At 46.2% G+C, this 27,272-nt stretch overlaps 1 protein-coding gene across 6 annotated transcripts in view; it reads left to right on the forward strand.

The window, feature by feature from the left end:
• ZMPSTE24 (zinc metallopeptidase STE24) overlaps positions 1 to 26,660 on the forward strand; it is a 114,257-nt gene extending 87,597 nt beyond the window's left edge. For 3 of the 6 annotated variants that reach the window (XM_005309379.4, XM_005309381.4, XM_005309380.3), the window contains 4 exons: positions 1,066 to 1,226; positions 3,002 to 3,106; positions 7,107 to 7,250; positions 20,430 to 21,285. In XM_005309379.4, coding sequence (XP_005309436.1) covers positions 1,066 to 1,226; positions 3,002 to 3,106; positions 7,107 to 7,250; positions 20,430 to 20,654 — 635 coding nt within the window. In that variant the 3' untranslated portion in view covers positions 20,655 to 21,285. Of the gene's footprint in view, positions 1 to 1,065; positions 1,227 to 3,001; positions 3,107 to 7,106; positions 7,251 to 17,865; positions 18,058 to 20,429; positions 21,286 to 26,354 lie in introns of those variants that run through there. The other 3 variants (XR_002889769.3, XM_065576789.1, XM_065576790.1) reach the window with 3 other exon arrangements.
• Positions 26,661 to 27,272: the final 612 nt, after the last annotated feature.

Here is a 27,272-nt window from a genome sequence, read left to right on the forward strand (position 1 = left end):
TGCCATCATGCACCAGGTCAGAGACGATGCAGCCTTCAGCCGTGCAGTGCTCCAATCCGCAGTGAACTCCGACCCCACCGCCTAAACTCAGGTTTGTGAGTCACCTGCTTGGAATGGACATGAACAATCACTCAGAGAAGCAAAAACGGTTACTCACTTTTTTGTAACAGTTGTTCTTCGAGATGTGTTGTTCATGTCCATTCCAATACCCACCCTCCTGCCCCTCTGTCGGAGTGCTGGCAAGAAGGAACTGAAGGGGTGGAGGGTCGGCGGGCCCCTATATAGGGCGCCATGGAGGTGCCACTCCAGGGGGCGCCAGGGCCGACCCTACGGACGCTGCTAAGGGAAAATCTTCCAGCTGGCGTGCACATGGCGCGCACACGCCTGCTTGGAATGGACATGAACAACACATCTCAAAGGTGAGTAACCGTTTTTTCTTATTGTTTACCACTCCACCAATTTTTGTGTCAACTGCAAACTTTTCTGGCAAGGAATTTATATTTTCTTCCCTATCATTGATAAACTTTTCAAATAGAAGTGGACCAAGAACACATCCTTATAAGGCCCTAATAGAAATGTACCCATTGCATGACTATTCCCCATATGGAATTACTTTTTGAGATATATCAGCTAGCTAGTTTTTAATCCATTGAATGTGATGCATTGATTTTTGTATAGTGCTAAACTAAAACTATATAAAATTTCACATTTAAAGGCTATTTTCATACAGAGAAAAATGTATGCCACGTTGTAAGTCCTTTTCAGAACACAACCTTAACTGTGGTGTTGTATACAATGCCTCTATAATAGGTTTTGCAGATAAAGAAATCTATCCCTACAATATGTATGTAGTACAGTAATAGATTAAACAAACCTAACAGGGTGTCTAAAAATATGCTTCAACCTGAGATTTAATGCATTTTGCAATGGATCAATGCCTACTGACCTCATGGTGGAGAGGAAATGCCCTTGAAAGACTGTTAAATAGAAAGTTGCACCATTAGATTTTAATGCACACAAAGTACTTTGACCTATGTTTTTAATGTGAATTTTCATCCCCACTAGGTTCCAAGCGTTCCTCCCATAGCAATGCTTATTTCTATGGCTTCTTCAAGAATAAACGGATAGTGTTGTTTGACACCCTCCTGGAAGATTACTCTGCACTGAACAAAGAACACCCAGAAGGAGAAGACGGTGAAGATGATGACACAAAGTCCAAAGTCAAAGTGAGCTTCATTTTTGTTCTCCTGTCATGTAGTTTTCCTGATTCCCCCAGCGAGATTCTCCCTTACATCTTCTCCATATTCTGTTGTAGGATTGTGAAACCGTAAAAACAAAACCTTGAAAGCATTTGAAACTTCAATATTTATTTACAGGAGACTCTCTGAGACACTGGTACAAATGCACTTTCCAAGGTTGTGGATGGGTGCAACACCAAGAGCTCAAGAATCTTGGCTTAGAGGTTCCTAAAAACCTCTTGAGAGCTCTGTTGGCCTCTCTTTCCGCCTCAAAAGTTCTGGGTTCTACCTTCCTGTACCATTTCTTCCCTCCTTAGACCTTGGTATATCCCTCACCTGTATCTGTCTTCAGCTGGAGACCTGATAAATTTACTTCTCTCCCCATTCAAAAATCTTTTCCAGGCAGTCACAGCATGTTGTCCTGTCCAGCCTTGAGGGACTGGCAAAAAGATTCCTGACTTCAATCCAGGAAGGGCCTTCAGGGGGCAGAGTGGGAGTGGGTTGATCTCCTGGTTATATTTCAGCTCTGGGGCCAGAAACAGACCTGTTCTGCAGAACAAAGTCTGCATCCTGAGAAAGTCTGGATAGCAAATGTAATCCACCAGACTGAATTTGTAAAACTGACTTGAACCAAAAAAGTGGATTTCAGTCCGCCCCGTTTATAAAAGTTTTAGGGAAATAGTTCAGACTTGAACTGTTTGGAAGAACACATTTATATATCTCCAAATGATGTCTTCTCCAGTAGTATAAGCACATTTATTTTACAAAGACTGATTGCACGATGATAATTTTCTCCACCATACTGTATGTCAGTCTAGATAGTGTCCTACCAGCAGAGAGAGGACAGGACATCCTCAGCATTATGAAGGTAGCTGGCTCAGCAGAGTTTTCTTCCAAGCAGCAGAGAGTCCTTTCTCTGTCCACTAGAAAAATTCATGGAGGATAGGTCCATCAATGGCCATTAGGTAGGATGGGCAGGGATGGTGTCCCTAGCTTCTGTTTGCCAGAAGCTGGGAATGGGTGACAGGGGATGGATCACCTGTTCCGTTCATTGCCTCTGGGGCACCTGACATAGGCCACTGTCGGAAGACAGAATACTGGGCTAGATGGACCTTTGGTTTGACCCAGTATGGCTGTTCTTACCTGAACAAGAATTTTCCTCAATCTTTTCTTTTTGCTTCTGTCTCCTCTGTGGAGCACTCTGGATAGGGCAGTGCACCATCTCTGTGTGTCCAGTTTCCTTTTAGATAATGTCTCCTGGTTTTCAGTAGCTCATTTTGTTGTCTCCTTGCCTGGAGGCCAGAATTTTTATTTTAGAGGTATATTAAGGCCCCCAGACATAGCAAATGAGAACAAACAGATAAAGCTCAATGGTTATTCATTATATTGTTAATTTAACTCATTCAGTTCCATTATAAGTGGAGAGACATTATGAAAGTTCTGTATAAAAGGGTGTCTATGTTGATAGGACCATCTGCTGGTAAATAAAACTGTAGTATTGTTGAAAAGTTTGTAGCTTCATTAATGGTTATTAGACACAGTCCAGCTCCTATTCAGTCCAGCTTCTATGAGTGAGTCCCTATAAAAAAGGGGTAGAATATTACAAGAGGTTAGTTTTTACTTGTATTCCTCTGTGTGTAAGAGGAAGATAACTGCTTTCTGAGCTGGCATACCATGCAGTTTGGAGAAGACAGATCAGCAGGCAGGAAACTGGTTACTCATGTTATGTGAGATGTTTGAGATTTTTCTCTCGTTTTGCACAGAATAAGAAGCAAGGATGCAAAAATGAAGAAGTTTTGGCAGTGCTTGGCCATGAACTGGGTCACTGGAAGCTAGGTCACACTATCAAAAATATTGTCATCAGCCAGGTAAATAGTAGTATATTGGTGGTATTCCTGGAGCATTTTTTCAATTACTATGTTCAGCAATCCAAAATTGTCACATTTCATGGTTCACACACAATCCTACTGCCTGCAGCAAATGAACTCTTCTGGAAGGGGAGGTCTGTGGCATCCCTTGGGCCATTCAGATTTCCTTGTGTCCAGTGTCCTACACTAGCATCTTCTCAGCTATTTGGGGACAGTATGGTAAACCCATGGCCAAGTTCCCACATCGGCACTTTACTCCTGTCTAATTTGTCTGGCTCCCCTACTTCTTTCTGAATCTGAAGCAGGATCGATGCCTGTTTACAATTCCCATCTAGGGTTCTGCATCCTGCAGGCAACTCCTCTGCCCGGCACATCCAGTCACACCCTCAGGGAACGCACACCTTAGTACAATCCAAACAAAGGGAGACAACATCCAACATTTTAGTCCTCCTCTTGCTACAAAACATCCCCCTACCCCCCAAAGTCTCAGCTTCTCTCATGTTCCCCAAATCATTTCTCGACTACATCTTTTTGAAGCTCTGGATTCCCTGAGTGGAGTGTGTGTGTTGCATCTTCCATCATGCTCTAGAAGAAGGGTGCTCTACTCTCTTCCACTTGGGGAGTAGAGCACTTCCCCATGGTCCCCAAAATGAGGTGACTGGACAGGCTGCAACGAAAGGGCCATTCTGAAGTGAGGTTGTTACCCTTTCTTGGAACCAGTCAAGAAATAACCACAAACAGAGATCGAACTGAAGTAGTACTGAGGGCTGATTTATTGCTTGCTTCCCTTATTTACGCAATTATACTCACACACACATTCCGTGCATACTGGTAACAAGCTGCAGACACAGGTGTTGCTTTCGATCTTAGGTGACAGACTGGCCAGGTTCCAGCTTCCCAGAGATCGAACCGCTAGGCGATGAGAGTCTCCGAAGCCCCTTCGGGTCTGCGAGAGGGCTCTACTGCTTCTGGTTCATTTCTGAGTTTTTGCTGTTGTGGGTTTACCTCTCTCTGGCCACTACTGCCATATGTTTATATACAGTCCCGTATGCACCTTCATTATCCTTACACGGTAATATTTCGGTTTAAGCATTGCGACTGGTTTCTTACACTCATACTATCTCACTCACTTCTTACATATTGATTACATATTCATAAGCATGAATACAATTGGTAGTATAGCTTTAAGCAAGCCCCTCACATCAGCGAGGACTTCCGTTGCTGTTTGTGGTTCAGACAGAAAACTGCAAACCGCACTTTAAGAGCAAGGTGAAGCTGGCATAACAGGAAGTCAACATAGACACATTTAAAAAAGCAGATGCCGGGGGGCCTATGGGCTGCCCCTCCTTCCCATGGAGCAGGAGCTGCTCCTGCCTGGCAAAGGCCAAGCCATGGACTGGGCCGCATCCGGCTACAAGGTCTGACAAAATCAGTTTACTCATGCAAATCAGTCTGGACAATGCACAAGAGCTAGAGAAACATTCCCCAAATTTCCCTTGCGCTCCAGCATTGTCTAGTTCAAACAGTTTTCTGTCTCCATAGAAGATATCCAGTATTCCGCTCTAAACTGCTGTTGATTACCAGTATCGATCTCTTTCCTTCACCTGCTGTTGGTGCTAGAAACATCTTTGAAGATCCCAGCAATAACCCTATCTTGAGTTCCCTTCCCAACATTCTGGAATCATCCCTTAATCCATCAAAATTGCTCGTGTTTGCTCCCTGAGAGTCTAAATGACGGTTCCCGAGCATTCTTTGGTATTGTCTCCTGTCCCATCCCAGGGGGCAGCACACTGGCTGCTTTCTTTATCTTGGTCACCGCATATCCACATTATGATGTCACTGTCAGGTTACCGCATGGGATCAGGAATTTTATTTTTATCCACACAGCTAAAACTCTCACCCAGGTGCTCATCATCTCCCCCTTGACTGTTGTAACTTTTTTCTCTGACTTCTTTATGTAATGGGATCCCCAGGGTGCGGCCTGGGCCTGTGGGACCGCTGTGCCCCTTTATCTCTCCAGCCTGGGCTGTCTCTCACAATGCCTTGCTAGTGACAAGCAGCAAACCCCTCCAGGCCCTGTTATCACTCAGCACAACACCATGTGCATCCCCACACCCAGCTAGATTGCATGAATTCTCCCAGAGTCACTCATGAATCGCACAGAGAAAGACACCAACCAAATCCCCCCTGAACTCCCAGCCTTGTACCTCAGGAATATGCCATCTTGCACTGCTCTTCAGGCAAACTCACTAGTAAAGATAAACAGTTAAACAAATTAAGTATTTATAAGTGATAGGCAAAAAGTCAGCGCTAGTTACCAAAAGAAAATATAAGCACGCAGTCTAAACTCCTTAACTCTGTTAGACTGGGCAACATCTAGATTAAGCAGTTTTTCTCACCCCACTGGATATTGCAGTCCTTAATATACAGTCCTTAAACTTGGGCCAGTCTCCACTGCTGAACTCTTCAGTCTTCTCCATGTCCTTGTTGCTTGCAGCATAGATGCGGGAAGGAGAAAGGCCCTGCATAGGGCCTCTGTGTTCTGTTTTATACCGTCCGTCCCATGTGCTTGGAGAACAAAAGTCCAGGTACGTCTGGTGGGCATTGCTGAGTCCCCAAGCAAGGTTGAGCACTTCCCCTCGTATGGCCTTATGCAGGTGAATCATTGAATTGTAACTCCCTTGCGGGACTATGGCGATTGATGGTTGTTTGTGGCACCCGCCTGGGCGTTGGTTACTTTCCTTGCTGTTGTCTCTGGGGAGCTAATACCTGGCCGATTCCCCAACTTACAGCATGTTTTACTGACAACCATACAACACAATCTCATAACTTCATATGCACTAATGATATACATATTTAAATAGAACAGTGACTTTCATCAGATCATAACCTTTCCCCTGATATCTTACGTGGCATACTTTATATGCAAGATCACAATTATATATAAATGAGGAATATGGGGGTTACAGGATACTCCCCCAAGGTATAGAATGACACACTTTAATATCCATGTTGCTCCCTACCTGCCCAAATTCGGCTGCTAAGATCATCCCCTCAGACCATTGCTTGGACTGTATCACCTCCCTCTTTGAATCTATTCAGTGGTTCTCCCATTTCACTGTATTAAGTTCAAACTTTTTGACCTGCTGTTTAAGAACCTTCACAAATCTGTCCCTCCCTATGTCTTCTCCGCTCTTTCTTATAACAAGTTCCTCACTTCTTCCGCACTGTCAATTTTTCATGCAAACATTTCTGTGCCTTCTTCCATGCTGCCCATTACACACATAACACTTAGGCCAGGTCCACACTAACCCCCCACTTCGGACTAAGGTACGCAAATTCAGCTACGTTAATAACGCAGCTGAATTCGAAGTACTTTAGTCCGAACTTACCACGGGTCCAGACGCGGCAGGCAGGCTCCCCCGTCGATGCCGTGTACTCCTCTCGCCGAGCTGGAGTACCGGCGTCGACGGCGAGCACTTCTGGGATCGATTTATCGTGTCTTGTCTAGACGCGATAAATCGATCCATCCCAGAAGATCGATTGCCTGCTGCCGAACCAGGAAGTAAGTGTAGACCTACCCTTACTCTGAACAGATCTGTAAAGTTGCTACAGAATCCTGCTTCAGAAATTTTCACAGGAACTGCCTCTATACTACCATCATGTCTGTATAAAGCCAGCCTAGTCGTTGGAAGAGAGGGATAATGGACAGACTTTATTCATAATTACACACAGAAAACTACATTAAAAGAACATTATTAAGGTTGCAAAGTAAGGTACTTGAAAGTTAGGAAATGTCAGAACTAAGTTACCTGTGAAACCTTAATTTGGCCCCTTGTGCATATGCATTATGATACAGTGTTTAATTACATGATCACATACAGTTTTTTCAGCAGGACCCCTGCTTCTGAGCACCTCTGTAATAAGCATTTAAGCAATAATCTTGTGGATAGTTGAAAGGATCATATTAATGGGAATATTCTGTTTCCTCTCTTTCTAGATGAACTCCTTCCTCTGCTTCTTTTTGTTTGCAGTATTAATTGGTCAGAAAGAACTCTTCGCTGCATTTGGTTTCTATGAGACTCAGCCCACCCTGATAGGACTGATGATTATTTTCCAATTCATTTTTTCACCTTATAATGAGGTAAAACTTAGCTTTGTTAAATGGCCTCTTAAAAAGATATACATTTGAATATCATACAGTTTTGTTGATAATCACTTTGCTAATGTGTTGTTATTTCAGGGAATAGTTTGAGGTTTCTGATGACTAGATTGTTATTTCTCTTTGATTTATTCAGGTTAGTGATTTGTCATGGTAAATTGCAATATGCCTCACAATCTCTGACTGCAGGGTGTAAAACACTACTGCAATGCAAATAATAAATAAGTGATCCCGCTGGTCAAAGTGAAAAAAGGAAATCATGAATTTTTAGTAAAAATCCCAATGCACAGGTTGCATTATTCAAAATAGCCTGTTTTTATTTTCAGTAAAAGTAATTTACAATTCACATTTACAATTCACATTTAATTAACAGTTAAGACTATTCTAAAATTGCTACTCTGGTGGCCATCATTGCAGCCTTGCAGCACCTACTGCATTCCTGACTCAATCCCGTGATTACCTGATAAAGCACTAGTGCTTTAAAGAGTTCCTGCTGTCTTAGTTTCCCCTGCATCCCAGTCTTTCACTTGGAAGCCGTGTAGGTCTAGCTGTTACTATTGCATCCATCTAGCGCCACACACCCCAAAACGTCAAGCCAGGGATATTTTTTTTAAATTGAAAGTCATGGAATCCATGACTCCTGTGACAATCAGTACAGAAATGCAGTTTTACTGATTTTGCTTTCTGAAACTTGAGGGCTGTTGCAAGAAAATGTTCCCTGGTAAAATGGCTGCTGGTTTGCTTTTTGTTTGTCCCATCTGTTGTTTTTCTCTCTCTCTCAATGTTTACTTATAGTTCAATGAGTTATGTTGTTTTCTGTTTAGACTTTAAGGCCAGAAGGGACCATCATGATCACCTACTCTGACCTGCACATTGTGGCCACAGAACCTCACCCACCCACTCCTCTAATAGTCTCATAACCTCTAGCTGAGTTAGTGAAGTCCTCAAACCTTGATTTAAAGACTTCATGTTACAGAGAATCCACCATTTACGATAGTTCAAATCAGTAAGTGACCTATGCTGCAGAAGAAGGTGAACCCCCCTCTCCCCCAGAGTCTCTGCCAATCTAACTAGTGGAAAATTCCCTCCTGACCCCAAATCTGGCGATCAGTGAGACCCTGAGCATGTGGGCAAGACCCACCAACCAGATATCTAGGAGTAACTCAGAGCTCTTCCCTTCTAGTGTCCCATCTCTGGCTGTTGGAGATATTTGTTTGTTGCACTGGCATTTCTCTGGAGAGCACTATGTTTGCAGCCACCAGAATGAAGTAAGATACAAGAGCTGCAAAGGCAGTCAGAACTTGTAACTCCCTACATTCCTGCCTCACTTCCTACTATCCCCTTGGTCTTTCTCTCCCCTAGTGTGGGGGAAAGGCAACAGGGCAGTTAAGTTTTAAATTGCCTCTTTGCTCCACCCCCTCAAGCCCTACTGACTTCTCTTGCTACTTTCAGCTCCCACTTTGCATTAAATTGACCTTAAGAATATCAGTGTTTATATTTATGTAATGTTAGTGAGTGTGGCCTCTGGATCACAAACTGTATTTGGAAAGGCAGCCAAAAACCTTTAAACTAAACTATAATCAAAACTTCTTGATTTAAACAAAAACCCTATCATTAACCTAGGTAGCTGTAGGAAAGAATGCAGGCAGAAGCCCACCAGCAGAGCGGGGGATATCCTGTTTATTGCACTCAGTGTAGCATGTATGATTACTTGCCCCATGGGTGGGTGGCATATGTGTGCATTCGGTGCAAGGAGCTCCAGGCCCTCAGAGACCGCATACGGGCTTTGGAGGCCAGGGTGGCGGAACTGGAGGAGCTAAGGGAGACAGAGAGATATGTTGATGAGGCTTTCTGGGACACAGAGAAGGGCCACTAGGATGATCAGAGGAATGGAAAACCTGTCGTATGAAAGGAGACTCGAGGAGCTCGGGTTGTTTAGCCTAACCAAACGAAGGCTGAGGGGGGATATGATTGCTCTCTTTAAATATATTAGAGGAATAAATACCAGGGAGGGAGAGGAATTATTTCAGCTCAGTACTAATGTGGACACGAGAACGAATGGATATAAACTGGCCGTGGGGAAGTTTAGGCTTGAAATTAGACGAAGGTTTCTGACCGTCAGAGGGGTGAAATATTGGAACAGCCTTCCGAGGGAAACGGTGGGGGCGAAGGACCTGTCTGGTTTTAAGATTAAGCTAGATAAGTTTATGGAGGGAATGGTTTAATGGGATAACATGATTTTAGTCAAATGAACAGTGTGCCATCGCTGGTAAATAGTATCAATGGCCAATGAGGGTCTGGCTGGAGAACCTTGCCTACATGCTCGGGGTTCTACTGATTGCCATATTTGGGGTCGGGAAGGAATTTTCCTCCAGGGTAGATTGGCAGAGGGCCTGGAGGTTTTTCGCCTTCCTCCGCAGCATGGGGCAGGGGTCACTAGCTGGAGGATTCTCTGCTACTTGAAGTCTCTAAACCACAGGATTTGGGGACTTCAACAGCAGAGTCAAGGGAAAGGGTTGGGACGGCTTTGTGGCCTGCATCATGCGGGAGGTCAGACTAGATGATCATAATGGTCCCTTCTGACCTTAAAGTCTATGAGTCTATGAGGTTCATGGGGTTGGAAATGGTGGAGAAGTTTTTTCTAACAGTAAATATAATCAAAATATAAAGATTCCAACAGCACATAAATATATTCATCTCAGAACAAAGAATGTAGGCTTTGCCCAAACAGTGACTCTGAAAAAGCTCTGGAGGTTATGGTAGATAGTCAACTGAACATGAGCTCCCAGTGCACGTTTGTCTGCTAGATAAGAGTCCATTATCAAATATTTGTTCCCCAGCTAGGTACTTGCAAATGGGTATTAATATCCTTTTCTCTGTTCATCTCACCTTTTCGCTGTGAACTAGCTGTCCTGAAACAGGCAAGTTCATTAAAGTAACTGAGACCCTTCAGGCATCCAGGAAATCTCTTCATGCAGAATATGCCAAAAACTGGTTTAAATTCAGTGACTGGGTACAGTGCAAAAAACATCAACACAAAATTGGCAAAAATCCTTGCACTAGAATAGCTGCAAGAACTGCTGGCCCTACACTTTAAACTGCTTTCCAGGAACAGCCCTCAGCAATCTCTTTTTGATAATAGGAGAGTAAGTGAATTTTTCTTCTTCATCCCAAGTGCTTTCTGAGAAAGTCATCTCTGATTAATCTTCAGGAAATGCTGAACGGCACAATGAAACCTCATCATAGATACAATTGCCATACTACTAGTCAGACCTCTGTAATTGATTTTGCACTTTCTTTGTGTCCAAGTAGCCTTTATGATGGCTATAACTTCTGCATGTAGTGTCTGAAGTGGGCAACTTTTCTCTGAAATAGCAATATATTGTGCTTTAGGGTTCTTTGAATCAGTCCAGACTTTACCCCCAAAGTAAGTTCTTTGAGTCATGGTACCTATGTGTATTCCACATGTGGGTGTGCATGCACACCATGCACCCAAATCCAGAAATTCTTCAAAATTAGTGTCTGTTGATCCACACATGCACAGTAGCTCCCCTCATGCTCTCAACCGAGGGTGTAAGAGGCAGTGCGGATTGATGCCTCTCTAGTTCCTTCTTACTGCCACATGGCCTGAGTCAGAAACATGTCCTCCTCCATTCTGTGCATAACTTGTAAAGTAGAAAGTATTTGTAAATAGTTTTATCTCTTAGCTTAGCAGTTTAAATTTGTAGTTAGTATAGAGTAGTCCTCCCCTCCCCCCCCCCCCCCCCCCCCCCATTGAGGGAAATTCAAGAATTGCATGTCCTGCCCTTGTTCCTTCTCCATCCGTGACGAACATCAACGGTGCCTGTACTGTCTGGGTGAGGTGTACAACTTTGCTAAGTGCAGTATCTCTTGAGCCTTTCCACCAGAACTCGAGAAGACTAAGAGCTTCACCTAAGAAAGTACCTGATGGAGGAGGCTATGAAGCCCCACTCTGATCCGGGCCAGCGAGACCTCCCTGTCCATTGGCCTCAACTGACCAATAATGTCCCTCCAAGCATGTGCCTTGGAGTAGAGCCTCTAACACTGAAGCCCCAGGACTCTTCCTCCATGGCTTCCCTTGAGAGTAGAAGATACTCTAATGGGCACAAGAATAGATCCCCACAGTGGACTGTCCATAAGAAACACAATCCTTCCCCAAGCTGGTCCAAGTCAGGTCAGACATTGTGCTCAGAACCCATGGAACTGCCTCTGCCAAAGATCTCCAGGTTGGAGGGCAAGACGTGCAAAAGGAGAGATCCACCTTTTTCCCATGGGGACTGTGATACCGAAGCATAAGCACAAACGCTCGCCAATTCCATCTACGAGTGCTGGTCCAGACCTGTCATTAACACCACCTTGTTCATCTAATGATCGTTCGGCTGCAACAGATGAGTTGGGGCCTTCAGGCATGACTGCTGGAACTTCTTGGACCGCAGGCTATTCAGAGACTTACATAACACCAGAAGATATATTCCTCCCTTATCCACAGTCTCCACTCCTTTCTGACCCTGTCCTCCTGAGGGAGGTCTTTACTCCAGAGGAGGAATCTATATCAATGTCCGAGAAGCAGTTGCATTTCCAACCATCAGGCAGGAGTGCCCCAGTACCAATGGTACTGCCACTACCGATGGAGCAGTCCTCGGAATCAGAGGAGATAGCTGTATTTCCGTGGACATACGGGATTCCCAACTACAGTAACTCCTCACTTTAAAGTCGTCCCGGTTAACGTTGTTTCGTTGTTACATTTGCCCAATGCTCCCTTATAACATTGTTTGGCAGCCGCCTGCTTCGTCCATTGCTTGCAGAAAGGGCAGCCTGTTGGAACTAGCTGGTGGGGGCTTGGAACCAGTGTGGACCAGCAGCCCCCTTATCAGCTCCCCGCTCCCCTAAGTTCCCTGTGCGGCAGCCGCCCAGCAGGCTATCAATTGCTGGGTATTTCCATACTTGTATGACTTAGGCCGGTTTCTTGTGCAACTTCCTGCACCCCTATGTATTTGAATAAATGAAGAAAAGTCCATATTGTCACCCACAAGGACAATAAATTTTAAAGGAGCAAGAGCATTCCTCCCTCCACATTGCCGTATGCACCTTTCTGATGCAGTTCGCCAGATTCCACTTGCAGTGTCTGGAAGCTTCGCTCCACTTGATTTACCAATCAAACGGGGATCACTTTGACTCCAAGGTGACTGTTCCCTTTAGAGTTATCACCTCCCTCGCTTGGTGATCAAACCCAGAAAAGGTCATGGTGGGGACTTCTTTCAGCTCTCCCACATTCAGGACCACAACTGTGACAGATGCCTCTCTCATGGGGTGGGGTGCTCATCGGGACTACCACCTTGCTTAGGGTACCTGGACCCACAAGAGCCAGGATACATATAAACTTACTGGAACTGAGGGCAGTCTGCCTAGGGAGCAAGGACTTCCTTCCCCTCATACGCTTGCTCCATGTACAGATAATGGTGGATGATAACATCATGGTGGTGTATATAAACAAACAGGGAGGAGCAAGATCTTGTCCCCGCTACCTGTAAGCTGTCAGACTTTGGAACTGGTGTGTCAGGAACCACATCATGATACAGGCTGCTTACCTCCTGGATATTCACAGCTCCCTTCCAGCAAATGAAGCAGAAGTTTCGCTACAGACCACGAATGGCAGATTCATGCACAGTCCTAACCATGATATTTACGCAGTGAGGTATTCTGCTCTGGGACTTCTTTGCATCCCAAACAGAACACTTTCTATATATCGTTCCAGGGGAGTAATGGGTCACGACTCCGAGAGTGGTGATCTCCTACTTCTTGGATGGATGGCCCCAGATACACCTTTGCTTCCATCTGCCTACACCCACAAGTCATAGGGAAAGTACGCCACAACAAAGCCACCATCGTTCTCCTAGCACCCTACTGGCCCAGACTCCTCAGTGGAATCTTAACCTTGTCCTGTCAACACTTATCGGTCTACCCTTCGAACTTATGGCAACATGTGCCATGGCCTAACTGTCCATGAAGGTGGCCATTTATAGTGGGCATTGCTTTGGCCAGGAGAGCCAGTGAGCTAGGAGCCATCATAGCACATCTTCCCTAGACAGCATTTCACAAAGAGAGAGTTCAAGTGCTTGCTCATGTCCATTCCATGTTAGAGTGTATGTGCACCGTTGCCAGAGATTTTTCCCTCACCGTTGGGCCAGCTCTAGCAGCTTCTGGAGCCACACACTTGTGCGCCAGTATAAGGGGTGCTGCCGGCCCCCCACCCTCTGTTCCTTTTTTCCTCCCGTGACGTTTGCTGGAACAACCCTTTTTGCTCGTGCAAGTCTTTCTTCTCAGTGTTTCATTTGCAGTTATCATAGTTTAGTGTATATCGTGTTTTGTAATCCGTGTTAGTGTATATAGTTAGTAAGTTCCTATTGTCAAGGGACTTCTTTGCCTCAGGAGCTGTGCATGCCCTGGTCCCTGGGCTTCAAACCTTGTGCCTCCTGTGGCAAATCTCTGCCCATGAGAGACCCGCACTCCATCTGCTTAAAATACTTGGGGGAAACTCATGTGAGGGACAAGTACCAGATCTGTCAGGACTTCAGACCCTGCACTAAAAAGGACAGAGACTTTAGGCTGAAGGCTATCCTCATGGAAGATGCCTTCAGACCAGTCTCAGAGCCAAGCTGCTCCCATTTGGCACCAAGTACTTCAGCATTGGTGCAAAGCACTCCTCCGAGACGGAGCTTTTCCCAGAATGATTCACCTTGTCTGATGCCGAGGATGAAGCACAAGAAGCAGTGCACTGACAGAGGGCGCTTGCCGATACAGAAGAAAGACAAGCGGAGAGAAGGCAGCACAGTGAGACCAGTGCCAGACCACTCTTGGGCCCACAATGGCACCCTCAGCTCCGCCTAGAACATTGAGTCTGGTCCAGGACCTTCTGCTGATACCTGGAAGCTACCGCAGTGCAAGCAGTCTGATGGCTGCATCAATCCCGGAGGCTTTCCGAGCAGCTAGGGATCTTCTTTCTCTACCAGTCCTGTCAACTCCAGTGGGACACCTGCTAGCTCTGATGACAGGAGGCAAGGGAGGGAACAAGGAGCATTGGGCTCCTTTCCCAGCACTGGGCACCTGGAACCCTCTAGGGTCAAGCTTTCCCTGATCCTGGCATCCCAATCACCAGTCTGTCTCTGGAACCCCAGCACTGCATGGAGGCAGAAGCGGGTACCGCTCCACTGTGGTTTCTGAGAGGACTCCTCTTCTGAGTCTGAAGGGGAACCTTACATGCCATCTAAAGCCTACTGGTTTATGTGCCACCAGACTTTGGTGCTGATCCCCCTACCAGCACCTGGCCAGCAGGTCAGTGGCTGACTCAATACCCAGGGGTTTTCCCCCAGTATTGGGCCCTCCCTCCCATTGCTCCTACTCAGTGGTTTCCGAGAGACAGGCTACTGCTCCCTCCTGCTCAGCAGTGGACCCCAATTCAACTATTGACCCCAGTACCTACGTCCAGGAGATGGCTCCAGCAGATGTAGTTGAGCCAGAGGAAGAGGGTGAAATCCTCCTCATCCTCCCCAGATGAGGCTGTCATGGGACCCAGTAGCCAGCTTCCACAGGATGACTTCAGGGCCCATCAGGACCTGAATGAAGCAGTTTGCTGCGAAACTGGGTCTGGACATTGAGGAGCTCAAAAAGACATCTCACAGCCTTATTGATATCCTGGCTGCAGCAGCTCCCTCCATGGTTGCCTTGCCCATCAGTGAGGTAGTGATATGACTGGTCAAGGCCCTGTGACAAAGTCCTTCTCTGCCCCCTACCTCAAAGAAGGCAGAGAAGAAGTATTATGTGCCAGCAAGCGGGTTCGAATACCTGTACTTGCATCCCCCCACAAGGATCGCTGATGGTGTCTGCAGCAAACAAAAGGGACAGGCAGGGACAGTCGAGCACTATCCCTATGCAAGAAGACACCAAGAGACTAGATCTTTTCAATGGGTGACCTTCAGCTATGTATCTCCAACCAACAGGCTTTGCTGGGGAGATATGATTTTAAATTTAACTAAATTTAAATACTCCCCGCCCGAAGATTCAACAATGGAGTTCACTCTCTTCTTGGAGGAGGGTGAGAGTGTGGCCTGGATCTCTCTCCAGGTGGCTCTGAATGCTGCCGACTCGGCAGCCAGGCCTCTGCTGTCACCATGAGGTGGTGTTCTTGGCTTCAGTCATATGGCCTTTCTCACAAAGTTCAACAATCTATCCAGGACCTCCCCTTTGAAGACTCCTCTCTTTTCTTTTCTTTCTTTTCTTGGACACAAGATTTCATGGCCTGAAGGACTCAAGGGCCACCCTATATTCTTTAGCCCTTTACGCTCCCTCAGCTTCCAGGAAGCAATTCAGGCCCCAGCACCCTTGTTAGTTTTTGACACCTCCAAGACAGGAGCCCTACAAAAAAAAAGGCAGAAGTTATAAATGGCACCAACCACTTCCATCCACCTCAGCCTTCCAGTTGGGGTCTCAGAGATGCAGTGGCAGGCCCAAGCCGGCCTTTTGAAGGTGTGCCCAAGGGCACTGTACTAGTTGCTGTTTCAGATCTGCCTCCCCTTTTATTTTTGGACTGTCTATTCATCTTCAGCCCAGCATGGACATACATAACATTGGCCTCTGGTGCCAAGAAGAACTCTCCCTGCACATAAACGTCAGGGAGTTCAGGGTATTCTTAGTATGGTAAGTATTCCTTCCCCAGATCTCAAGCAAGGTGGTGCGAGTCCTGACAAACAATACTGTGGCCATGTTTTACATCAACAAACAGGGAGAGGTTCAATTTTCAGCCTGGTGTCAGGAGGCCATCCATCTGTGGGACTTCTGCACGAAGCACTCCATTCATCTCAAGGTGTCGCATCTCCTAGGAGCCCAGGATGTACAGGTTCAGCAGATCTTGCTAGGCAGTAGAAAGCCTTCCACCAGGGAAATGTACTTGCCCAAGTAGAAGTGTTTCTCTTTGTGGGCTTCTGAACGTGCTTTCTCTCCATCTTGATCTTCGCTTCAGTCTATCTTGGACTGTTTGCTCCACTTAAAGCAGCAGGGCCTGGCCCTCTCATCTATTAAAGTGCACTTAGCAACCATTTCAGCCTTCCACCCTACAGTGAACAGCAGGTCAGTCTTCTCCCATGAAATGACAGTTCGGTTTCTCAAGAGGCTGGAAAGGCTCTATCCTCAGGTCTGTGAGCCGACCCCCCTCCCATGGGACTTAAATCTGGTTCTGTCAAAGCTCACAGGTCCCCCATTGAGCCATTAGCATCGGGCCCCCTGCTACTTTTCTCTTGGAAGGTTGCCTTCCTGGTGGTGATCACCTCAGCCAGAAGGATCTCTGAAATCAAGGCCTTTATATCAGAACCACCCTATAAGGTGTTCTTCAAGGTCCAACTTCGTACCCATCTGGCTTTCCTAACAAAGATGGTGTCACAATTCCATAACAACCAGGCCATTTTCCTACCAGTCTTCTTCCCGAAACCTCACAAGAACTCTGAGGAATAACGGCTTCACTTGTTGGATCTTAGGCATGCCCACGCCTTTTATATTGAGAGGACTAAACCCTTCTACAGATCCATGCAACTCTTCGTATCAATAGCAGAAAGGATGAGAGAGCTACCAGTATCAGCCCAGAGGAACTCGTCCTAGATAACCATCTACATCCGAGCTTGCTATGAGCAGGTAAATGTCCTGCCTCTGGTCATCTTAACTGCTCACTCCACAAGAGACCAATCATTGTCAGCACTGTTCCTCATGCAGGTCCCAATCCAACTGTTGTTCTTCGAGATGTATTGCTCATGTCCATTCCATGACCCACCCTCTTACCCCTTTGTCAGAGTTAACCGACAAGAAGGAACTGAGAAAGTGTGGGGCTGGCAGCACCCCTTATACCGCACATAAGCATGCAGCTCCAGAGGGCACTAGAGTTGACCCAACTGATACCACTGAGGGAACAATCTCTGACAACAATGCATGCAGCGCGCATACACCCTAACATGGAACGGACATGAGCAACACATCTCAACAATAGTTACGAAAGGCTAGTAGCTGTTTTTTCCCTTCGGTTACACCTCACATTTCTCCCCAACATTGAGTTCCACATCAATCAAGCAATACACTTACCTGTATTGTTCCCCAAACCCTATGCTTCCTCTGAGGACAAGAGATTTCACTCCCTCAACATCCAGCATGCCCTGGCTTTGTACCTGCAAAGAACCAAACCCATTAGGAAATCTCTGAGGCTTTTTGTTGCCATAGCAGAAAGAGCTCATGCACAAGCCTGATCCTACCAGAGGATTTCTAAAGGGGTTTCAGGATAGTTCAAGCATCGGCTGCAGTTGCAGTGATAGGAATGGCAGTATTGCAAACATCTTTGCTGCCAGCTTCCTCATACCCTGATCCAGTATGAACACTGCTTGCCGGTCACCCACATGTGGTATACAGATAGGGATCATCAGTTGAAGTAGTAGTGAAGGTTACTTACTATTACTGGAGGTTCTTGGACATGTGTGCTCCCTATTTGTATTCCTCTGTCCACCCGCCTTCCCCTCTGCTTTGTATCCTGTTGCATTTGCAGTAAGAAGAGGAACTGGAGAGGTGTCAACCCGCACTGCCTCTTATACCTTTGTTCAGGAGCATGCGGGGCTCTACTGTGTATATGCGGGTCAATGGACACTGCTTTTGAAGAATTTCAGTACACAGGCGCATGGCACACATGTGTGTACCCACTTGTGGAATACAGATAAGGACCACACATCTTGAAGTTACAGTAAGTAATCTCCACTAAGGCTATGTCTTCACTAGCACTTTTGTCAGTTAGGGGTGTGAAGAAAACACACCCCTGACTGACATAAATTTCACCAACATAAGTGCTGGCTTTGTCAACAGGAGACTCTTCCACCAATATAGCTACCACCGCTCATTCGGGGTGGTTTAAATAGAGCAGCTACATGGGAGACCTTTCAGTGGTGCAGCTGCTGCAGTACAGCTGTGCTGTTGTAAGGTCTGTAGTATAGACATAGCCTTAGTTTGGTAACATTTCACAGGTCTCCAGTGGTGGCCGTCCCATTACTCTACACAAAGCTGAAGTACCCAAAATAGAAATTCAGGGTTGATGTTTCTAGAATAGTCAGGATAGCCTTTCCCAGAATAGGAGCACATAAAAAACAGCTCTGCTTGTTCTGTACCACATGTTAGTAATAGGCAAAAAAGTATCTTAAAGAATTGATTTCTAGTTGGTTAAAGTACAGCACAAGAGAGGCATACTGAATGTCAAAAACTTCCAGAAAAGATTAAAGCTCATGAGACAAAGGCATTAGCTACTTATTAGACCCAAAAAATTTTTGTCCCCCAAGTGGCAGCATAAACATCAATGGACTGGCCTTTCTTGAAGGAAAAAAAGTGTCATGTGTTTGTGTGTGATCAATCTGTTATCTATACTGCAAAGGCATTAGGTTTTGTTTTTTCTCTTTAGTTATGTAGATCAGTGGTTTTCAAACTGCGGGTCACAACCCAGTACTGGGTCGTGGAATGGAAGGCACTGGGTCGCGGTGGCTCTGGTCAGCACCGCTGACCAGGCCGTTAAAAGTCCCGTTGACAGTGCTGCCCAGCAAAGGCAGGCTAGTCTCTACCTGTCCAGCTCCTAGGCGGTGGGGGGGGGGGCTCCGTGCACTGGCTCCACACAACCATGAGAGCTGGGGGAGGGGCAGTACCTGCAGGCAAGAGCCGTGCGGAACCACTTGTGTGCCTCCGCCTAGGAGACGGACCTGCTGCTGGCCGCTTCCAGGGTGCAGTGTGGTCCACAGTGCCAAGACAGGCAAGAAGCCTGCCTTAGCACCCCTGCTGCGCTGCTGACCAGGAGTCGCCCGAAGTAAGCCAGCGCCCAATCCTCTGCCCCAGCCCTGAGCCCCCCAAAACCTGGAGCCCCTTCCTGTACCCTTAACCCCCTCCCGTGGCCCCAGCCTGGAGCCCCCTCCTCCACCCAAACCCCACATTCCTGGCCCCACCCTGCAGCCCTCACCTCTGCACCCCAACCTTGTGCCCCAGCCCTGAGCCCCTCCCACACACCAAACCCCTCATCCCCATTTGGTCTCGGGCATCAACAATTTTCTTCAACTGGGTCACCAGAAAAAACGTTTGAAAACCACTGATGTAGACGTTGGGGAAGCTGCTGTAGCTATGAGCCTCTCCCATATGACAGTATCCTTCCATTACTAACCAAAATGTTAGACGAATCTTTAACCTTCCAACTTGCCCATTTATGACACCATCATTCAAAATGTGTGAAAAATTAATGAAATGTGAAACATCCGTTTTTTACATCATGATTAAATTATGTTTTTAAGCTATCAATTCTATTTTAAGAGTGCTTTCTCACTCTGTGGATTAAATAAAGCAGTGTTCTAAACAGTTCTATCACAATCATAAGACTCCTAACTCCTCAGAGATCTGTGCTGGGTTGAAATCTTGCTGCCTCTGAGCAACAGAAGTAATTGCTGTGTAGACCAACCATAGACTTGGTATACTCTCTTTCTGTGGGTAATGTTGCTAGACATGAGTAGAATACTGGAGAATGGAACTCTTGGATTCTTCCTCTCCTTCTGATTGTGACCTGGTGGTTAGAGATAGGATAACCAATGCCTACTGATTTGGCACTTTTATTTTGAGAAGTGTGACTGATTGGATAAGATGTGTGTCTGCCATATTAATGACCTAGACTCTACTCCTAGCAGTGTGTGAAGAGGCCTTGTGCATCCTCTGTTAACTTATTTGTAAAATGGGAGATTAATATTTGACTGTCTTCTACGGTTGGGGTGCAAGGTTTTCAGCGTTAAGGCCTATGAAGTGCAGAAATATTAGCTCACAGTAGAGGTGAGATTTGAATTTGTCTACTAATTTCAAGATCAGTGCTCTTCCCCTAGGTTACAGGGTACTTGGTTGGGGACTCTCCTGGAACACTTCCCAACTTGGTGGTATGGGAAGGTGGACTGAGCTCAAATGCAGAATGTTGCACAGCCCTGATGTTAAAACTTTCCAGCTGGTTTGGTGACAGTTTGTATTCCTGCTGGATGATTTACTAACACTATAAGGAAACTGTAGGCAGCAATTGTATACCATTTTCATCTATTTTTCCCACTACAGGTTCTCTCCTTTTGCTTGACTGTGTTGAGCCGACGATTTGAGTTTCAAGCTGATGCATTTGCCAAGGAGCTTGGGAAGGCTAAAGACCTATACTCTGCTCTGATCAAATTAAACAAAGATAATTTGGGATTTCCTGTTTCTGACTGGATATTTTCAATGTGGCATTATTCCCACCCTCCCCTGTTAGAAAGACTTCAAGCCTTGAAGGATGCAAAGCAAGACTGACTGGAATCATTGTTGGTTCAGAGACCGTGCTTCCATCTCAGAAGCAAAATTCAGAGCTGTTTTTTATTTTTTTAAAGTAATCCTTCCAGTGTTCCCTGATCTGAATGCAGTTAGCTTCTGAAATGTGTGTTAAATTTACTGAACTGAATTTTTAAGAAAATAACTTGTGGGACTGAATTTGGAGAATATATTGTATAAAGGCTTTTCCTTTTCACTAAATTTTATCTTTAAATGACAGAACACTTCGAGGGAAAGCAATTCCCCTTGTCCCCAGAAGCAAACACCCCTTGAGTTTGTGTAAATTTTGAATGTGGCTTTTGACATTTTGACAATTTCTCAGTTTTTTGTAAAGTGAACTGTAGCTTTTCGCCCTCATCAGTTTGATTGGCGGCACTGTGCTCCTAATTCACAGTGAAAAAGGTTTGGGTGACTTAACTCCTCATGTGACAAATGCTTATGCTAGTTAATCACTGTTCAAATGTATTTAAAAAGTGGCTGTATTGGATAGAAGGCTCACCTTTTCCATGGATTCAAATTCCTGTGTGCAATGAATGAAAAAGCTACTTTCATAGGTATAATAAAACTGCCTCGTCTTTCAATGGAGGAATAACAATAAATTCCATCTCCAGAATGTGTGGGATCATTCTTGATGAAGTCCTCACTTGTGCACTCTAACCAGCAGCCCTATACTGGGGCTTGGTGTCCGCTCCAGTGACAGCTCCTCACCCTTCATTGAGCCTGTGGACAATGGAGGAGGGGCTACAGAAAGGCAGCAAGAAGATCCATAGAAGGGAGGAAAGCTACCAACTTTTTGTCATCCCTGTGTCCCCTCCCGCCCCACTTCCCCAAAACTCCTGCTACTTCCAAGGAGTGGCAGCTGCTCATAAGAATGGATATACTGGGTCAGACCAATTGTCCATGTGGCTCAGTATCCTGTCTTCCAATAGTGGCCAGTGCCAGATGCTTCAGAGGGAATGAACAGGACAGGGCAATTATTGAGTGACCCATTCCCTCTGGTCAAGTCCCAGCATCTGGCAATCAGAGGCTAAGGAATACCCAGAGTATGGGGTTGTCCCCCTGGCCATCTTGGCTAATAGCCATTGATGGACTAATCCTCCACAAATTTATCTAAAGTTTTAAAGCCTGCTGCCTATTAATTTCATGAGGTGACCCCGGTTCTTGTATTACGTGAAGGGATAAATAATACTTCTTCGAGTATTCCATGCTCATGTCCATTCCAAGTAGGTGTGTGTGTGCTGCGTGCAGGATCGGCGGAAGGTTTTTCCCTAGGAATATCCATCGGGTCGGTTGTGGAGCCCCCAGGAGTGGCACCTTCATGGCGGTGTATATAGGTCCTTGCCGACCCACCGCCTCTTCAGTTCCTTCTTACTGCCGGTGGCGGTCATTGGAGCAGCTCCTCTCTTGCATTAGCCGGTATCAAGCTGAGTGCCCCAGGGGTCGGTCCTGGGGCCAGTTTTGTTCAACATCTTTATTAATGATCTGGGTGATGCGATGAATTGCACCCTCAGCGAGTTCGCAGATGACACTAAGCTTGGGGGAGAGGTAGATATGCTGGAGGGTACGGGTAGGGTTCAGAGTGACCTAGACATATTGTACTTGTGGCACCTTAGAGACTAACAAATTTATTAGAGCATAAGCTTTCGTGGACTACAGCCCACTTCTTCGGATGCATATAGAGTGAAATATATATTGAGATATATATACACACATACAGAGAGCATGAACAGGTGGGAGTTGTCTTACCAACTCTGAGAGGCCAATTAAGTAAGAGAATAGCCACCCGCACAAATGGACACAAATCTGACATCAGGAATCATAATACTTAAAAACCAGTGGGAGAACACTTTAACCTGTCTGGTCATTCTATGACAGACCTGCGGGTGGCTATTTTACAACAGAAAAGCTTCAAAAACAGACTCCAACGAGAGACTGCTGAGCTGGAATTGATATGCAAACTAGATACAATCAATTCAGGATTGAATAAGGACTGGGAATGGCTGAGCCATTACAAACATTGAATCTATCTCCCCTTGTAAGTATTCTCACTCTTCTTATCAAACTGTCTGTACTGGGCTAGCTAGATTATCACTTCAAAAGTTTTTTTCTCTTAATTGGCCTCTCAGAGTTGGTAAGACAACTCCCACCTGTTCATGCTCTCTGTATGTGTGTATATATATCTCCTCAATATATATTTCATTCTATATGCATCCGAAGAAGTGGGCTGTAGTCCACAAAAGCTTATGCTCTAATAAATTTGTTAGTCTCTAAGGTGCCACAAGTACTCCTGTTCTTTTTGCGGACACAGACTATAACACGGCTGCTACTCTGAAACTAGACAGATTGGAGGATTGGGCCAAAAGAAATCTGATGAGGTTCAACAAGGACAAGTGCAGAGTCCTGCACTTAGGAAGGTAGAATCCCATGCACCGCTACAGGCTGGGGACCGACTGGCTAAGCAGCAGTTCTGCAGAAAAGGACATGGGGATTCCAGTGGACAAGGAACTGGATATGAGTCAGCAGTGTGCCCTTGTTAAGAAGGTCAATGGCATATGGGCTGTATTAGTAGGAGCCTTGCCAGCAGATCGAGGGAAGTGATTATTCCCCTCTATTTGGCACTGGTGAGGCCACATCTGGAGTATTGCATCCACTTTTGGTCCCCCCACTACAGAAGGGATGTGGACAAATTGGAGAGAGTCCAGTGGAGGGGCAACTAAAATGATTAGGGGGCTGGGGCACATGACTTACGAGGAGAGGCTGAGGGAACTGGGGTTATTTAGTCTGCAGAACAGAAGAGTGAGGGGGGATTTGATAGCAGCCTTCAACTACCTGAAGGGGGGTTCCAAAGAGGATGGAGCTAGGCTGTTCTCAGTGGTGGCAGATGACAGAACAAGAAGCAATGATCTCAAGTTGCAGTGGGAGAGGTCTAGGTTGGATATTAGGAAACACTATTTCACTAGGAGGATGGTGAAGCACTGGAATGAGTTACCTAGGGAAGTGTTGTAACCTCCATCCTTAGAAGTTTTTAAGGCCCGGCTTGACAAAGCCCTGGCTGGGCTGATTTAGTTGGTGTTGGTCCTGTTTTGAGCAGGGGATTGGACTAGATGACCTCCTGAAGTCTCTTCCAACCCTAATATTCTATGGTTCCCTAGTGGACTCTCCTTTTCACTCTGTAAATAGTTGAAAGTCTTAGCCCTGGTCTACACCGTTTAGGTCGAATTTAGCAGCGTTACATCGATTTAACCCTGCACCCGTCCACAAGACAAAGCCGTTTTTTCTACTTAAAGGGCTCTTAAAATCGATTTCTGTACTCCTCCCCCAACGAGAGGATTAGCACTGAAATCAGCCTTGCCAGGTCAAATATGGGGTAGTGTGGTCGCAATTTGATGGTATTGGTCTCCAGGAGCTATCCCAGAGTGCTCTATTGGGACCGCTCTGGACAGCGCTCTCAACTCAGATGCACTGGCCATGTAGACAGGAAAATGCCCGCAAACTTTTGAATCTCATTTCCTGTTTGGCCAGCGCGGCAGTCTGCAGGTGAGTGCAGATCTCATCAGCAGAGGTGACCATGATGGAGTCCCAGAATCGCAAAAGAGCTGCAGCATGGACCGAACGGGAGGTACGGGATCTGATCGCTGTATGGGGAGATGAATCCGTGCTATCAGAACTCCATTCCAAAAGATGAAATGCCAAAACATTTGAAAAAAATCTCCAAGGGCATGAAGGACAGAGGCTGTAACAGGGACCCGCAGCAGTACCACGTGAAACTTAAGGAGCTGAGGCAAGCCTACCAAAAAACCAGAGAGGCAAACGGCCGCTCCGTGTCAGAGCCCCAGACATGCCACTTCTATGATGAGCTGCATGCCATTCTAGGAGGTGCAACCACCACTACCCCCACCCTGTGCTTTGACTCTGTCAATGGAGTAGCACGCAACAGGGATGCGGGGTTTGGGGACGAGGAAGATAGCTCACAGCAAGCAAGTGGAGAAACTGTTTTCCCCGACATCCAGGAACTGTTTCTCACCCTGGACCTGGAGTCAGTACCCCCCGAACCCACCCAAGGCTGCCTCCCGGACTCACCAGGTGGAGAAGGGACCTCTGGTGAGTGTACCTTTGTAAATATTATACATGGTTTAAAAGCAAGCATGTTTAATGATTAATTTGTCCTGGCATTCGCAGCCAGTACAGCTACTGGAAAAGTCTGTTAACGTGTCTGGAGATGGATCGGAAATTCTCCAGGGACATCTCCATAAAGCTCTCCTGGATGTACTCCCAAAGCCTTTGCAAAAGGTTTCTGGGGAGAGCAGCTTTATTCCGTCCTCCATGGTAGGACACTTTACCACGCCAGGTCAGTAACACGTAGTCTGGAGTCATTGCATAACACAGCATATGGTCCCAGTGTTTGCTGGCATTCAAACAATATCCATTCTTTATCTCTCTCTGTTATCCTCAGGAGAGTGATATCATTCATGGTCACCTGGTTGAAATAGGTTGATTTTATTAAGGGGACATTCAGAGGTGCCTGTTCCTGCTGGGCTGTTTGCCTGTGGCTGAACAGAAATGTTCTCCACTGTTAGCCACGCGCTGGGGGGAGGGGTGAAGCGATCATCTCAGAGAATTGGGTGTGTGGGGGAGGGTTAATTGGGTTTGTGCTACAAGTTAACCTGAAAACCGCAGCCCCTCCTTTTAAATTGCCAACCCATTTTAAATGGCCAACCCAACGGCTGCTTGGTATGGGAAATGAGGGCTCATAGACTCATAGACTTTAAGGTCAGAAGGGACCATTATGATCATTTGGTCTGACCTCCCGCATGATGCAGGCCACAAAGCCGTCCCTACCCTTTCCCTTGACTCTGCTGTTGAAGTCTCTAAATCCTGTGGTTTAGAGACTTCAATTAGCAGAGAATCCTCCAGCTAGCGATCCATGTCCCATGTTGCGGAGGAAGGTGAAAAACCTCCAGGGCCTCTGCCAATCTACCCTGGAGGAAAATTCCTTCCTGACCCCAAATATGGCGATCAGTAAAACCCCGAGCACGTAGGCAAGATTCTCCAGCTTGACCCTCATTAGCCATTATACTGTTTACCAGCGATGGCATGCTGTTCCTTTGACTAAAATCACGTTATCCCATTAAACCACTCCCTCCATAAACTTATCTAGCTTAATCTTAAAACCAGACAGGTCCTTCGCCCCCACCGTTTCCCTCGGAAGGCTGTTCCAATATTTCACCCCTCTGACAGTCAGAAACCTTCATCTAATTTCAAGCCTAAACTTCCCCACGGCCAGTTTATATCCATTCGTTCTTGTGTCCACATTAGTACTGAGCTGGAATAATTCCTCTCCCTCCCTGGTATTTATCCCTCTGCTGTTTGAAACCATTCCCATATGTTATGAAGGTTAAAGAAGCCAAAAGACTTCATCTTACCATGGCTGCCTGCAATCCAAATTCTGTTGCCAGGCCCTGCGTGAGTGATCTCTCACACCAAACCGGCATACCCTCAATAAGAGGCAAAATGCAACCTTGAACCGAAAGCACATGTGCTATGTAATGTTAACAGCAAGGTTTACCATGAAAGCGTCTACCCATTGTTCTCTAAAATGTGACTTTTTAACTACCACTCTCCCTTTTTTTCCCTCCACCAGCTGCAAATGTTTTAACGCTCACACTATCTTCTCCTTCCCAGAGGCTAGCGAAGATTAGAAGGCGAAAAAAACGCACTTACGATGAAATGTTCTCTGAGCTTATGCAGTCCTCCCACACTGAAAGAGCACAGCAGAATGCGTGGAAGCAGACAATGTCAGAGTCCAGGAAAACACTATATGAATGCGAGGACAGGTGGGGGCTGAAGATAATAAGTGGCAGGCTGAAGATGATAGGTGGCGTCAGCTTGCTGACAGAAGGCAAGAGGCACTGGTGAGGCTACTGGAAGAACAAACTGATGTGCTCCGGCGTATAGTTGAGGTTCACGAAAGGCAGCATGAGCACAGACTGCCGCTACAGCCCCTGTGTAACCAACCGCCCTCCTCCCCAAGTTCCATAGCCTCCTCACCCAGATGCCCAAGAACGCGGTGGGGGGGCCTCCGGGCACCCAACCACTCCGCCCCAGAGGACTGTCCAAGCAACAGAAAGCTGGCATTCAATAAGTTTTAAAGTGCAGTGTGGCCTTGTCCTTCCCTCCTCCCCCACCCCTCCCAGGCTACCTTGGCAGTTATCCCACTATTTGTGTGATGAATTAATAAAGAATGCATGAATGTGAAGCAACAATGACTTTATTACCTCTGGAAACGGTGATCGAAGGGGGGGAGGAGAGGGGTTAGCTTACAGGGAAGTAGAGTGAACCAAGCAGGGTGGGGTGTTCATCAAGGAGAAACAAACAGAACTTTCACACCGTAGCCTGGCCAATCACGAAACTGGTTTTCAAAGCTTTTCTGATGCGCACCGCACCCTGCTGTACTCTTCTAACCGTCCTGGTGTCTGGCTGCGCGTAATCAGCGGCCAGGCGATTTGCCTCAACCTCCCACCCCGTCATAAATGTGTACCCCTTACTCTCACAGATATGGTGGAGCGCGCAGCGAGGAGTAATAACAATGGGAATATTGGT

This window comes from Chrysemys picta, chromosome 23 (genome assembly GCF_011386835.1).
Source record: "Chrysemys picta bellii isolate R12L10 chromosome 23, ASM1138683v2, whole genome shotgun sequence".
NCBI classification, from domain to species: Eukaryota; Metazoa; Chordata; order Testudines; family Emydidae; genus Chrysemys; species Chrysemys picta.